General features: G+C 40.3%; 1 protein-coding gene across 2 annotated transcripts in view; it reads left to right on the top strand.

Annotated features, from left to right (window-relative positions):
* Positions 1 to 8,848, top strand: part of myo1ea (myosin IEa) — a 44,493-nt gene extending 35,645 nt beyond the window's left edge. Inside the window, exons 20-29 of one of the 2 annotated variants that reach the window (XM_041033800.1) lie at positions 1,861 to 1,975; positions 2,067 to 2,236; positions 2,341 to 2,486; positions 3,995 to 4,141; positions 4,464 to 4,621; positions 4,742 to 4,831; positions 4,945 to 5,149; positions 5,786 to 5,821; positions 6,979 to 7,148; positions 7,253 to 8,848. In XM_041033800.1, the coding sequence (XP_040889734.1) occupies positions 1,861 to 1,975; positions 2,067 to 2,236; positions 2,341 to 2,486; positions 3,995 to 4,141; positions 4,464 to 4,621; positions 4,742 to 4,831; positions 4,945 to 5,149; positions 5,786 to 5,821; positions 6,979 to 7,148; positions 7,253 to 7,329 (1,314 nt within the window). In that variant the 3' untranslated portion in view covers positions 7,330 to 8,848. The remainder of the gene's footprint in view (positions 1 to 1,860; positions 1,976 to 2,066; positions 2,237 to 2,340; positions 2,487 to 3,994; positions 4,142 to 4,463; positions 4,622 to 4,741; positions 4,832 to 4,944; positions 5,150 to 5,785; positions 5,822 to 6,978; positions 7,149 to 7,252) is intronic. The other variant, XM_041033810.1, reaches the window with a different exon arrangement.
* Positions 8,849 to 15,177: the final 6,329 nt, after the last annotated feature.

Genomic DNA, 15,177 nt, shown 5'->3' with positions numbered 1-15,177 from the left:
CCACCATAACTACTTTTTTTTCATGATTCCTATGAAAGCAGCACTTGTGTGATGTCTGAGCTTTCACTTATTAACATTTGTACACATCACACACACACACACACACACAGATGAATGTTTAGAAGCTTATACACAGACATCTTAGTCTTAATTCAGGCCTTACAGCTGATCCTGAATGCCTTTACTTATTCATTGCAGCCATGCACTGCCAAGAGCCTCTCCCATCCCCCACTCTGCCAGACTGAGAGTCCGAGTCATTGAGGTGTGCTTATGAAACACAAATATCAGACAGGGCGGACCGCTGAAATGAGCTGCCAGGCTTCTCAAAACAAGTCTCTGTGTCCGATAAGACACTGACACCAGCTAATTAGATGTATGACTGAAGCTTCTTTCTGTTGGATGGAATAAGTTAAGTTTGTTTGACGCCAAGCCAGATGTTGGAGAAGAGTTTCTCCCCCACAAGTGGTGATGGATGAGCTGAGGGCTTACTGTCTGTCAGAGGTCTCACAAGGGCTGCTCTGAGACAGAGTGAAGACTACAGAGAGTTGTCATTCATATGTGAATATATGTTTGCCACAGTTTTAAAAATGAATTTGAATTTTTTAAAATGATTTTCTTTGGATTTTCAACTGTCGGACAGACAAAACAACTTTAAATCCTTCTATTAAGCATTTTTAAACAGTATAAACAGTTAATAAATGGTTATATAACACACTGTTATGTGGTTATAAACAGCTGCAAATGTTTATTAATATACATATATCTTCTTACAACTACATCATAATATGGTTTTAAACCATTTATTATATGTTTATACGACTTATAAATGCTGACAAAATCATTAATCACACAAATAAATATAATTCCTGATAATGAAAATAATTGTTAGTTAATGATCATTACTGCTTTGGTATAAAGTGTGTTTTTTTTTTTTTAACCTCCCACTGTCTTTAATTTTTTCCTCTTTGAGGTAAAACAAACCAAAACCTCACCTGCTGTTTGTTGTTGGATTTGTCACTCTTCTGGTGAAAAACACTGAAACCACAGCGACTGTGTAGTGTCACTGTCTCAGTCAGTGACTCAGTTCATTTTTCTCCTCGCAGCTTTTGTAGTTTAAGTTTGATCTATCATGATGTGCTTTGGTCTTGCTCGCTGTTTGTTCCCGTCCCATCATACTGCGGCCTGTGGCCGGCCGTGTCGATGCCATGCCTGTTACGGCAGTGAGGCGGTGGGCAGGATGTTTAGTCTGGGAGGGAGAGGACACAGAGTGTGATTGCATGTCTAGAGGCCCATCAGGAAATGACAGAACTGGTGAGAAGACTGGTGGTCTTTTGGCACAGAGTCATCTCCTTGTTCAGGAAGAGGTGAAATTACTGACAAAGAATAAAACTAAGGTTTTTTTTATGTGTATACTGGTAGGCTGATATTAATTATACAGAACAGCATAGCACAATATGTGATATTATACATAATATTATATAAAAAATATCAACAAATCTAAAATCACAATTTGACACTTTCAGTGAACTACACAAAGGGTGAGGTTCACATTATTTCAAGTCTGTCTCACTGTAATAGCCATAAAAAACCCTGACTATAAAGTAGTATGGATTAAAATTAAAACCTTCGTTCTTACTCTGAAAAACAAAGAAAAAAATAATTATTATAAAACAACAGTCTAAACATTATCAGTGACACCAGAGTTTTGTGTCTTCAACTGCACACAGGCATGTTCAGTATGTGTGTGCAGTAATTCCTTCCATTCAGTCTGTTTAGGTGTGTCTGTGTTTAGGTTTGTGCACCGAGGTATGTCTGTCCCTCACCGTGTGTTGTGCTGAGTGTCTTTGTTTGTCTTCACAGCTCTTTCTGCTGGAAGAGACGAGGGAGCGCAAGTTTGACGGCTACGCCAGGTGCATCCAAAAAGCCTGGAGGAAATATGTGGCCCGCAAGAAGTATGTCCAGATGAGAGAAGAAGGTGAGTGAAGTAACATCTTACAGTTTTACCTGTCTGTCTGTCCGTCTTCCTTCTCCCTTTCTCACTCCCTTGTCTTTCTGGGTTCATCCAGCGTCTGACCTGCTGTTGAACCGGAAGGAGAGGCGGAGACACAGCCTCAACAGAAACTTTGTAGGTGACTACCTGGGTATGGACGACAGGCCAGAGCTTCGACAGTTTCTGGGAAAAAGAGAAAAGATTGACTTCGCGGACAAAGTCACAAAATATGACCGCCGGTTCAAGGTTGGTTTTCTTCAGGCTTGTCTGCAGCCTGTTTCTTTGGCTCAACATCTGACAAAACATTGATTGAGTTCATGTGTTTTTTTTTTTTTTTTTTCTATACCTAGGGAATTAAGAGAGACTTGATACTGACACCAAAATCTGTGTACCTGATTGGAAGAGAAAAGGTGAAACAGGGACCAGAGAAAGGTCAGGTGACAGAGGTGCTGAAGAGGCGGATTGATGTGGAGAAGATCTTGGCGGTGTCACTAAGGTACAAACTGCTCACTGCCTCACGGTAGCTCAAGAAGGCACAGAAGTAATTTTTTAGTCGCATGTTTCTTATACTGTCCGATTATTTATGACCACAGTGTATGCCAAACAAAAACTAAACAAATTCTCACTCAGTGTATCATAAGTCAACTTTAAGTGCTGCTTCCTGCTGCTACACCACCTCCCGCTTTCCAATCTTAAATCTAAATTTATGCTTAAATCTAATTTTAAATGAGACACTACATGTGGTTTCTTGATTTGTCTCCAGGGCACGGTTCCTTTGAAAAACAGATAAAAATATCAGGGGGACAGAGCAAGTTAAATGAAAGATTAAAAAATATAAAATATCTTTTTTTTTTTTTACAAACCTCACCCTACCTTGCTGAATACGGTGAAACTTGCTCGTGTCTTTATCTCAAAGCTGATGTCCTACATCACACAGCTGTTACTGGGACACAGAGCTCTCCAGAGTCATTATGGGTCCTAATGTCCGAACAGAAAAATGAACACATCATACGCCTTTACTTCTCATGTCTCTCAAGACCGAACTTGGAATAAAACCTCTTGTCTTGAGTCCTGTACTTCTGTGTGCTGTTGTGAACGTAAATCCATTGGTACAAGTGTAGGCAGATACCAGTAGGTAATGAGTTGTTTCCAAAACAAGACAATGGCTGCTCAGCATGCAGCAGAGGGAGATTGTTATGCAGGGACCCATCGTATAATCTGTAGACACTGCACTGCAGAAAGTCATGAGTCTACTTCAAAGCCACAGTCTGGATTTCCAATCACACGAGTTCCCATGTTGCTGTAAATGTCACACAAGGGACATTGAAAACATGTGGAGTATATTTAAACTGCCTCTTGTATATGTCTGTCTGTCTCCTTTGTATGTGCAGGTCCGACCGAGAGCAGTTTGGTCCACATCTCAGACATGTTGCTGAAATAATATGCAATCAGAAACACTCTCATGAAAGAATATGGACTAGTTTACTACAAAGAAAGGAACGAAAATAAAAGGGACTAAAAGACATGTGGGGCCTTTGTTGTTGATGGGAACCCTTTATAACTTGTTTCAGAGGTAGAAATCACAGAGCTGTCGGTGCAAGCATGTGGCTTTTGAGTCACTGGGGTAATATGGACCAGGTGGTGCAATGAACGAAAGCAGGAGTTGTAAAAAGCTCATCAGAGAAAAACTCCACTTCACTGTGAGGAACAAAGTATCCTTGTGTGGGTTACGGGCACAAGCTGTCTTCCCTCTTCAGATGTGAGCTGCTTTGTGAGGCTCCCTCTGTGTCTATGCAAATGTGAAAGATGATGCTGTCTCTCCATCTTAGCTTCCGTCAAAGCAGAACAGAAAGCAGGCTGAAATCAACAAAACAACTGTGTTAATGTCAGTTTTCTAGACATACTCACAGCGAGATTTGTTTCTTATCACCTCTAATGTGTGGGTTTTTAAATTTTGTGTCAGAGACAAGCCTTTTACTAAGCACTTTCCTCAATGTTTTTCAGCACAATGCAGGACGACTTCATGATCCTGCATGAGCAGGAGTACGACAGCCTGCTGGAGTGCGTCTTTAAGACAGAGTTCATCAGTTTACTGGCTCGGAGGTTTGAGGAGAAAACTCAGAGGAAGCTACCACTCAAGTTTAGTAACACGTAGGTTAACACATGCAACATAATCCCTCACAACAAACTACACAAATCAACCACAATGAATGACTGTATATTTCTTTCTCTCAGTTAAATTTCATCTTGTTGTTATTGTGAAGGTAATGTCTTCTTAGCATTGTCCTTAGAAATATCATTAGTAAATTAGTAAATAATTAGTCAATTTAAAATTCTGCAGTTCAAAGACATAGAAAATCATCATTCAAACATTTATTTGAACTTACCGAATCTGAAGAAGATCTGAAAATTGAAATCAGCCTGGAACAGAACCTTCACTGTGGTATGAAACTTTTATTTATGTCATTCTCAGACTGGAGATGAAGTTGAAGAAGGAGAACTGGGGCTTCTTGAGCGGAGGCGGCTCCCGGCAGGTTATGTTTATCCAGGGTCAGGGAGACATGCCTGTGCTGAAGCCCTCGAGCAAATCCCTGCAGGTCAGCATCGGCCCTGGGCTTCCCAAGAATACACGTGAGTATTAACTGACCCATCAGTACAGAAATGACCCGTTCTTACAGTCAGCCATGACAATGTATACCTGAGGTGTGAGCTAAAGTCACATGCTGAGGCAGTGTCTTATCTTATCATCAGGCCCCACCAGGAAGAGCTTCTCTCAGGGTCGCACTAACATGTCCAGAACCCACCAGAACATCCCCTCACGGGCTGCACCAGGACCTCCAGGTACAGGGTTCACATCTCAGAAGTGTTTGAGCAGCATGTCTTCAATCCATGTTGACCATCAATAACACAGCGTAACCAAACTCCTTATCATTTTCCTTTTTTTCCCCCCGCAGTTGCTCACCAGAACGGTGGCCTGAAAAACACCAACCACGTAGCCAATCAGAGAAACTCACAGCATCACAGCCAGAGGCATCCCTCATCCAGCAACTCAACACGCCCCTTCCTCCCCAGCAACATCAACCAGCTGAAGGAGCGGGGCAGCAGCCGGCCGCAGCCAAACCTGGACTGTCTGAAAGTGCCTGATCAAGGAGCTGCCGGGTAAGTAACTGGAAACACACACAATACATAAAGCAGAAGACAAGTTAACATAATACATACACAAAACATGTCAGGAAAAAGCAAGTTACTATTACTGATGCAAGGAGTGGTCATATTAGGTTAAATGGAAATTTGTCAGCCCTTCATACTACAGCAAAAGTTTATTATATCTCTTTTAGTTAGCTGATTGTCATTTTCCCACAAGACCCGACCCCCTTTTCAGTTTCAGTTAATGGCTGACAAATCCTCGTAACTGTCTTTAAACCTAACATGACCTGACGTTGCCGCAGTTTAATGTCCTTTTGAATGAGGTGTTTACATTATTGTGACTACTCTGTATAAATACATGTATACACTCACACAGGATTCTGAAAGATAATTTATATTTTATGTAGTCTTGATTTCCACATAGCTCAACATGCAGTGCTTACATGTGTATTTGTTAATGAAATAGTGAACAGCATTCCTTCTTAAAGGGATAAGGCTGTTGGACATATAGTAATATGTTAGTATAGTACAGAGTCTCACTTCACATGCACAGCTGTTTACACATGTAAATTGGCACCATAGACACACTAATACACATACTTGCGTTTCTGTAATTTGACATAATTTGGATAATTTATTCTTTTGTAGTAATGGAGACAGACGGCCAACTTCAAATGGAGGAATGTGAGTTGGAGTGTTTGCAGTGTTTTGGGTGGTGGTTCAGGACTAGAAAAGCTTTCAGCCGCAGGACAAGTTGATGCTGCTTCTCTTGTACATTTGTCGTTTTTTTACCCTTCAAATAAGGCAAAGCTCAAACCTGTTAAAGAAGCCCACTGTAGTACGCAACTAATATTTCATTTTCTGCTGCCGCTCAAGTTCACGGATATCAAAGGGGAATTCTTTTACAGTTCACCTTAGTGTGATGGATCTTTCATTTCTATGTAATGAAAAATCCTTGAAAGGGTTTTTTTTTTTAGTGAAAGAATCCCTGTTGTGCTTCTCTTCTGATGGCTCATTTGTAATCAGGGATCCTCTTTACTAAGGAAATGAACACTAAAGATGAAAGTTCCTTTCAAGTACAGAGTCATCACTGGGAGACATATATATCTTTATTCAGTAAATATTCACTATCTGCTTACTGCCCCTGGGGGTGATGCCACTTTAACTATTTGATCCTCAGTTAGTTAGTTGTTCCTTGTCATAGTCTTTCATATCATATTTGTCATTGTGTTTAAAGAATAATCTGAAAAGGTGATGATCCAGTATAAACATTACAAACTCAGGCTTTTTTTCCAAGTAAATGAACACAGCTAGTACACAGAGTAATAAACTGAGATCTTAAAGGTACCACTGACTCTGGATCAACACTCTCTGCTCTGACAGGCTTCATGACATATAAACATTTTTTTTTAGATTCTTTTTAGTTCTTTTGTGTAGGCAAAAATATAACATGCACTATATCACCATCTTGTGGCTGATTTGTGAACAGCTACGCTCCTTTGAATGAGGCAGGATGGATCATAAACTTCACAAAAATGTATTTTTTATGCTCCCTAATTCTGATGATTTACAGTTGCTGTCAGATGAAAAACACATTATGATGGATTACAATGTTGACTACACCAAAATTAAAATATCAAAACTGGAGTTGCAAAGTTTTCATACATTATAACAAGATGGTGATTATGCATGCTCTTTGGGAATTACTCCATATACCAGAGTACTTCTGAGTTACCGTCACAGCCACTGCAGCACAGTGAACTGAGTCTTTCATTTAGCGTCCTCTGGTTGACAGATCGTCCTGACAGTTTGGTTTCTCTCTTTGTCTTGTGATACCTCAGAGCCCACAGACCATCAGCCAGCAGGCCTCCGCCGGGAGGAGGACGACCCAAACCTGCACCCAAACCCAAACCCCAGGTCCCCCAGTGCAAAGCTTTGTACGCCTACGACGCTCAGGACACAGATGAGCTCAGCTTCAATGCTGATGACGTTATTGACATCATCAAAGAGGGTAAGCACATAATAAGACATGCATTTAATGGGCTTATCATTCATCCTTTTTGTGATGTTTTCAGTCTGAAACCAGACACTAACTCTGTCATGTTTGCCGATCAGATGCATCTGGATGGTGGACAGGACGACTTCGTGGAAAGCAGGGACTTTTCCCCAACAACTATGTCACCAAGATCTAAGAGCTGCCGGTTTACAGCACGAGGAGGAGAGCCTGCTGCGTCCCTGCTGACCCTCTCAGATAGCGGGATGGAGCTTACAGTCAGAGAGAAAAGCACTGTGAGATTTTCCGAGGAGAGAAACTCACACTTCCTCCACTTCTGCCTTGTAGTAAACGAATGTAACTCTCAGTTACACCACCAGACCAAAAGACCATCAGGCTTGAAATGAGGCTCTGCTTCAAAGACGAGAAGACTGTTTGACCCCGGGGTCTGTTTTCCTCCACAGTCCCTTTGAGTACTGAACAAAACTATTTATTGTATTTATAGCTTTCTGTGTTCTCCTTACTGTCATTTATATCTCGCTGAGGATTTGAGCTCAAACATTTGGAAGCGCTGGAATGAAGTATGCTTAATCTGTGGGACCAGGCTGTGATTTTTTATTTTCAGCATGTCGTTTTTAGATGAAGGTTTGATTGCTGAAGCGTAGGTGGGTTGTCTCAGTGTCAAAACGGAAGAGACTGCTGTTTTACCACATATATTTATTTTGGTGCAAAGCTGTAACTACTTCTCGGGAATGGACATTCAGTAAATCACCACACTGTGATTATTTTAATGATCTTATGTACCAAAGCAATATCAATTTGAACAGGCCTGTTCCAAAAACGGTCAGAAGGCAGTGCGGTAAAGTGGCGAATCACCTGGAACCACCTTCATCTTTTTTGTTGTTCTTGTTGTTTTTCTATCACACCAGTATATTTTAAACACAGAGTAGAGGCCATGTATACTGTAACCTGAGCATGCTGTCTGGTGTATTAGCACTTTATTGGTACAGGTACTACCTTGAATACAGACACCATCACTCGTTCATGCCACAGCCAGTAAGTCAAGTCTATGAAAGACAGATTGCCAAGCTAGCAATAAGCCTGAGTTACTGAGGACTATAAGTTTACATGAAATGATAAAACAGGCATTTTAGATCTGATTCTGTATATGTGTTCATATTTAGGAGTACGCCTGTTGTTGGTTAATTTTAAATTAATTTTTTGTATTTTCTCTGAAGGACCTTAGTATTCTCATTTGTTTCTCCTTCTGATACTCACAGGGCTGCTTTATTTCCATTTCACCTACAAATAGTTAATAGCGGTTATCACAGACTAGGGTGAAGAGATTTTTGTTTTGTCAAGTGCAAACGTTTTAGGTGAAAGCATTCTGTTAACATTTTTCCGTGGCACTACGAAGGATTCCTTTTGCTTCTGCTCGACTGTTTCTGCACATCTTTTGCACTGCTGTGGCATCACTTACACATTCCTTAGTGATTTTTTTAAATGACAATAACCACATTATGCTCTAGTCAGTAAAAATTGCTGGGACTTCTGTCAAAGATCTTCTGCATCATCAAGTATAGTTTGATCTTGGATGGTTGAAAACATCCTTGTGCAATACAAAACAGTAGATGAGTCTTTTAATAAAGCATGTAATATTGTATATTTAGCTGCTTTTTTTGTTGTTTTATTAAAGAGAATCCATTAAATGAACAATGATCAAACTGATGTTTATGTTTATTACCTTATCCACATTCCATCAGGACTGAGCTCATTAGTTCAAACTACTCCTACAGAGACATTTTAGCAAGGGCCCACTAAATAAAATATATATATAAAATCTATATTTAATTTTATTTATTTATTTTTGCTAATTTAACTGTATAGTTTTTGGTAAAACAAATTTTTTGTTGTTGTTTTGTTTTTTTTTTATGTAGAAGCAGAGCCACAGAGTTTACCAACGTAACTGGTATGAAACCTTCTAAGGGCTTTCTCGACCCTTGTCAGGGAACAAAGTTCTGATGAGGAAGTTAGTGAAAGCAATTGTATTATTATTATTGTTGTTGTTGCTGTTGTTATTATTAATGTTTTTCTAATATATATTTCTTAGTCTAAAATTGTCAAACTTAAGAACAATCAGTCCCCATAACAATGACGAGGGGAAAACTTCACCAGGATGTTAAATACCTGCTTTTGACTGAGGTGGACGACAGGTTCCTCTACTGCCTTAGAAATAACTCACCCACTCCCAACGAATATGGACATAATATTTACTATTATTTACAATTATTTGCCACTAGTGTCATTGGTGGCATGAGTGACCCCCACAGCACAGCTGTGTAGTGAACATAGACTATATAAAACATGGACGTAGCACCCGTGACGTCATCCATTGGTTTCGGGGAGTCGGTTTTGTGACCAAACCATGGGCATTTGAGCTGCGCCATCTTGGATTTTAGTGGGAGTGTACTTTCCATATTTGGCGAAGAGGTGGTTACTCTACGGGTCAGCCGGCCGAGAACCCGGCTACTTGACTCGGAGCAACCTAGCTAGCCTAAGGCTAATCAGCAAGGCTAACAAGCTAAGCGGCAGCTACACGCAGCTACATCCACCTCACGACAGTCCCCGAGTCCGACCCGACTAGCTCGATCCCCTGTAACCACGACACACAGCATACAACAGAGATCATATTGCTGCTGTGTTTTAAACATGACTGTTTCAGATAGAGAGGTTTTAGGTGGAGCTGCAGGGTTTGGGGGAGTTGTGGGGGGATATTTATTTCTAGCCTATTATTTAACTGTGAAACAATCATTATTATTTCATATTAATAAAATATATTAAAACGTTAAAAACATTATTATTGTTATTGTCGTTGTTATTAATGATAACAATAAAAATAATAATAATAATACTTTAAAATGTTTAATATTTAATATTTACCGGCTTTCACCGCTGCTTCCACCCGCTATCCACTTACAGTAACAGCAGCACACAGAACAGCAGCCGCTTACTGACGGAGCTGCTCTGTCCATGCAATGTCGGACTTTTTAAACAGAAAAATGAGACCAAATAACGGACTCTGAGAGCACGGTACACACCGCAACAGCGTTCCTAACATTAGCTGCTCCGGTCCTCTATCTGTATCAGCAGCGACCATAAATCGGCAATTAAGTCATAAGCCAGCGGCAAAGTATGCTAATACATACTAATTAGCGCAAACATCCAGGTGAAATACTGAGAAATTTACTTACCGAAAAAACTGGGACACAGACTCCTTCGACGGTCGGTTAGTACAGTCTACACTACAAGAAGCCATATTGTCACAAAAACCTATCCGAACATTGGCAAACAAACACGGACACTGCAGCCCGTCAACCGCTGGAGGCAGCCGGAGGCCTCTGGATGTAGCCGCCTAGCCCAGCCGATGCTTTAGCAACGAGCTGTCAGTGCCTGTCTACAGGCTGTCACTCAACGTAACCACGCGCTAATTTATGTAAGAATTTTAAGCCTAAATGACACTAAAACGGTTGTGGTACAAAAAAATCCACCCACAGTGTTTACGGAGGTGGAAACTATCAATAGAGACCAAAAACAAAAAAATGTACCAGGCTGTAAATATGTTTTTTTAAGCTGTAAAGTTAGATATTTTAACATCGGGGCAATGGAGAATTGCTCACTTCTGGAGCAAGGGGGGAGTTGTAGGTTTCAGCAGTGAGGATCACTTCCGCGTTCAAAAAGCTGCAGTTCCTCGGCTGCCGCTGGCTCCAGAAGTGAGCAATTCTCCACTGACCCCCATGTTAAAATAGCCAACTTTACAGCCTAAAAATACATATTTACAGCCTGGTACATTTTTTGTTTTTGGTCTGTATTGATAGTTTCCACCTCCGTGAACACTGTGGGAGGGGGTGGGTGGGTGATTTTTTTGTACCACAACCGTTTTAGTGTTATTTAGGCTTAATAAATTAGGGCATGGTTACGTTGAGTGACAACCCATAGACGGGCACAGGCAGTTAGCTCGTTGCTAAAGCATCGGCTGGGCTAGGCGGCTACATCCAGAGGCCTCCGGCTACCTCCAGCGGTTGACAGGGGCTGCAGTGTCCGTAATGACTAATGACAACAACAGCAATAACAACAATAATAATGTTTTTAACCTTTTAATATATTTTATTAATATGAAATATGAAAATAATGATTGCTTCACAGTTAAATAACAGGCTAGAAATAAATTTCCCCCCACAACTCCACCAAACCCTGCAGCTCCATTTAAAACCTCTCTATCTGAAACAGTCATGTTTAAAACACAGCAGCAACATTATGATCTCTGTTGTATGCTCTGTGTCGCGGTCGTACGGGGTCGAGCTAGTCGGGTCGGACTCGGGGACTGTCAAGTGGTGGATGTAGCTGCGCGTGTAGCTGCCGCTTAGCTTGTTAGCCTAGCTGATTAGCTGATTAGCCTTAGGCCGGGTTCTCGGCCGGCTGACCCGTAGAGTAACCGCTCTAATTATTATTGTCATTATTATTAATGATAACGATAAAAATAACGATGATAATAATGATAATAATATATTAAAATGTTTAATATTTAATATTTACCGGTTTTCACCGCTGCCTCCACCCACTATCCACTTACAGTTACAGCAGCCGCTTACCGACGGAGCTGCTCTGTCCATGCAATGTCGGACTTTTTAAACAGAAAAATGAGACCAAATAAAATTGTAGCCTAGTATTCCCGCAATAAACGGACTCTGAGAGCACGGAACACACCGCAGCAGCGTTCCTAACATTAGCTGCTCCGGTCCTCTATCTGTATCAGCAGTGACCATAAATCGGCAATTAAGTCATAAGCCAGCGGCAAAATATGCTAATAGATGCTAATTAGCGCAAACATCCAGGCGAAATAGTGAGAAATTTACTTACCGAAAAAACTGGGACACAGACTCCTTCGATGGTCGGTTAGTACAGTCTACGCTACAACAAGCCATATTGTCACAAAAACCTATGCGAACATTGGCAAACAAACACGGACACTGCAGCCCGTCAACCGCTGGAGGTAGCCGGAGGCCTCTGGATGTAGCCGCCTAGCCCAGCCGATGCTTTAGCAACGAGCTGTCAGTGCCTGTCTACGGGCTGTCACTCAATGTAATTTATGTAAGAATTTTAAGCCTAAATGACACTAAAACGGTTGTGGTACAAAAAATGCCCCCCCTCCTCCCACAGTATTCACGGAGGTGGAAACTATCAATAGAGACCAAAAACAAAAAATGTACCAGGCTGTAAATATGTTTTTTAGGCTGTAAAGTTGGCTATTTTAACATGGGGGTCAATGGAGAATTGCTCACTTCTGGAGCCAGCCCCCAGCGGCAGCCGAGGAACTGCAGCTTTTTGAACGCGGAAGTGATCCTCACTGCTGAAACCTACAACTCCCCCCTTGGTAGTGAACTACAGATCAGATCTGAGGCTGTTCAGACTGTCTCTTAACACATCTCCAGTCTCTAACATCTCCTCCCTACACAGACCTGAAGATACTCATCTGCTGAACTAAACATACTGAAGAAATTTGACTAAGATTCAATCATTACCCTTTTGTCTATCCCCCAGACATCACTACATTATTGCTGTATGGTTAGTGTCAGTTGGAACATTCCTAAACTTAACATTTGGTTTGCACGTTACTTTGTAAGAAGAGATGAACAAAATATGCTCTTAAGGTTGAGGGCAGCACATCAAAGGATGTTTGTAACACGGATCAACAAACTTTAACTTTTATACTTGATTGATTGCCACGTCTTTGATTTGGTACAGCTCCTCAAAGAGTCCTTTGTGCTCCACTGAGATTTCCATGGTGCTTCACGTCCACCCTGTGGCCGCAGTAGGTACTGCACCTGATTTTTTGTCTTAAAAGAACATGGAGTGTGTTCAGTCTCTTACAAATTAAACATTGAAATTATAAGACTTCAAACTAAACTTTAATCCTGTACATTCAGGGGCTTTGCTGCTACATCTTTACTGGGTCTGGTATGACCAGTAGAAAATGGTGGTGGATGTTTGCTGATGTGAAGAAACTTCAGACTGATATTGCTGAATAACTGACTCGACTTTGTCTACTTGCACTACGGTTACATAACAGGTTAGCATCTGTCATTATTTCATAATTCCTACTCGTACATGTTACAAGTTACATGGGCTCAATTTTAACTTCAGGTTTCACTGAAATTCCTCAATTAGACTGAAACCCATTAACTTACCACTTTTATTTTGTAATTCTTTGAACTTCAGTGACTTTGTACCAGACTGAACTGACCTTTATTACATCAGAGAAAACTGTCCCTGTCCCTTGAATCTACTCATCTCTAAAACCGTGGTAATCAGTGCTGCCAAAGCTTTAAAGAAAATCTGACAAGTTTTCTTGACATTAACCAAATCTAATCATCTCCCAGCTTTGTTGTGCCTATATCATGTATTTTATCAGTTGTATCTGTTTTAAAGGGCAGCGTGGAAAATCTATTCTTTGCCTTGAAAGTAAAGGCTTATGTTGATTTATTAAACAGGATCATCCCTTACACCTGGTTCATAATCCAGGCTCATACACAAGCCTAATCTTCTTCTATTCTGGTAGGCGATTTAAGCATTGATTAGAGGACAGATGAAGGGTTGCAAGTAGGCATAGCTTCAGAACAATTTCATACAGCGCCAAAAACTACCTGCCAACTCACATACAATATATTACTATATGAAACAACTTCTTGCCTATATACACACACACACACGGAAATTCTGTTTTTTTGTGAAATTGTGTCATCTCAAAAGTACAACTCAGGACATTATAGCTTTCTATGTAAATTGTTTATATACATTATAAATCCATTTAGTATTTGAAGCCTTTCCAAGCAAAGGCTTCAAATACTAAATGGATTTATTCTCAGTACTTAAAAAAAAAAAAAAAAAAAAAACTTAAGATGTGTCAAAGATGAGACTAATATCTTTAAACTCTATATTTACTGATTCAGATTCAATTTTTTTTTTTTCATAAAATAGCATGACTGTTTCATCAAGAACCCAACATTCACTCAAACATCTGATTTTCAAAGAGGACACCAAGGAAAAGACTCAATTAAGAGTTATCCAAGTTTATTAATATTATTTTTTTAAAACTAATATAAATCCCACAGAATATGATCCTGGTGCCTTTAAGTCAATGAATGCATGGATACCTGCTTTAAGTACTGCATTTCAACACTCCATTCAAAATATCTTTTTTTTTCTTCTTTTTTTTTCATATTCATCAGAGTGGAAATACATGGCCTCAGCACACTGTCATATTCACTACTATTCTCCTACCTTTTTCTCTCTTGTGCAAGTCTATGCGAGTGAGTTAGTCAACAGTATTAGTGTTTTTTCTTTCTGCAGCAGCCAAAATGGACACTGCTGCTCAACTACAGAGAGACAAAAAGGGAGGGTGGATAAAATGGATTGAAGAGTGAGAACAAACAGTAAATATTAATCCCAAATTGAGCTGTGTATTTCCCGCTGAACACACACACACACACACTGGAAATGAAAGTCCACACCATTGCCAGTATCAAATTGACAAAATGATCCCAGGTTGCAGCTTCATGCGGAAATTTCTTACACACACGTGTAGACCTGAGATCACCATACAGAAACCTAGCTAACCGTCACAGGCCTGTCTGCGGGGGGAGAGGAACCCCCGACAAAATGAAGAAAAGATTCACAGCAGATCCCAACAATCGTTCAGTTTAGAAAGAACAGTCAAGAGAGGGATGTGACATTCTTTTTCTTGTTCTCTAAAATACATCAGATGGTGGTGATAACGGTGTTTTAGTCAAATGAAGGTGCTGAAGGGAGGTGTAATCGTAGCAAAGCATGTGCATATTCTGGGAGTGAGGTGAACATTGGAGTTTATTTCCACTCTAGAAATACTGGGTGTGCACTAATACAGCAGCTGATCTGTTAACATATTTCCCTAGTTAGGAATGTCTTGATTTACTTAAAAAACATCTTTCACTAACAATCCACATCTTCTAAA

This window comes from Toxotes jaculatrix, chromosome 1, assembly GCF_017976425.1.
Source record: "Toxotes jaculatrix isolate fToxJac2 chromosome 1, fToxJac2.pri, whole genome shotgun sequence".
NCBI lineage: Eukaryota > Metazoa > Chordata > Actinopteri > Toxotidae > Toxotes > Toxotes jaculatrix.
This window is presented reverse-complemented; position numbering and strand designations above follow the sequence as displayed.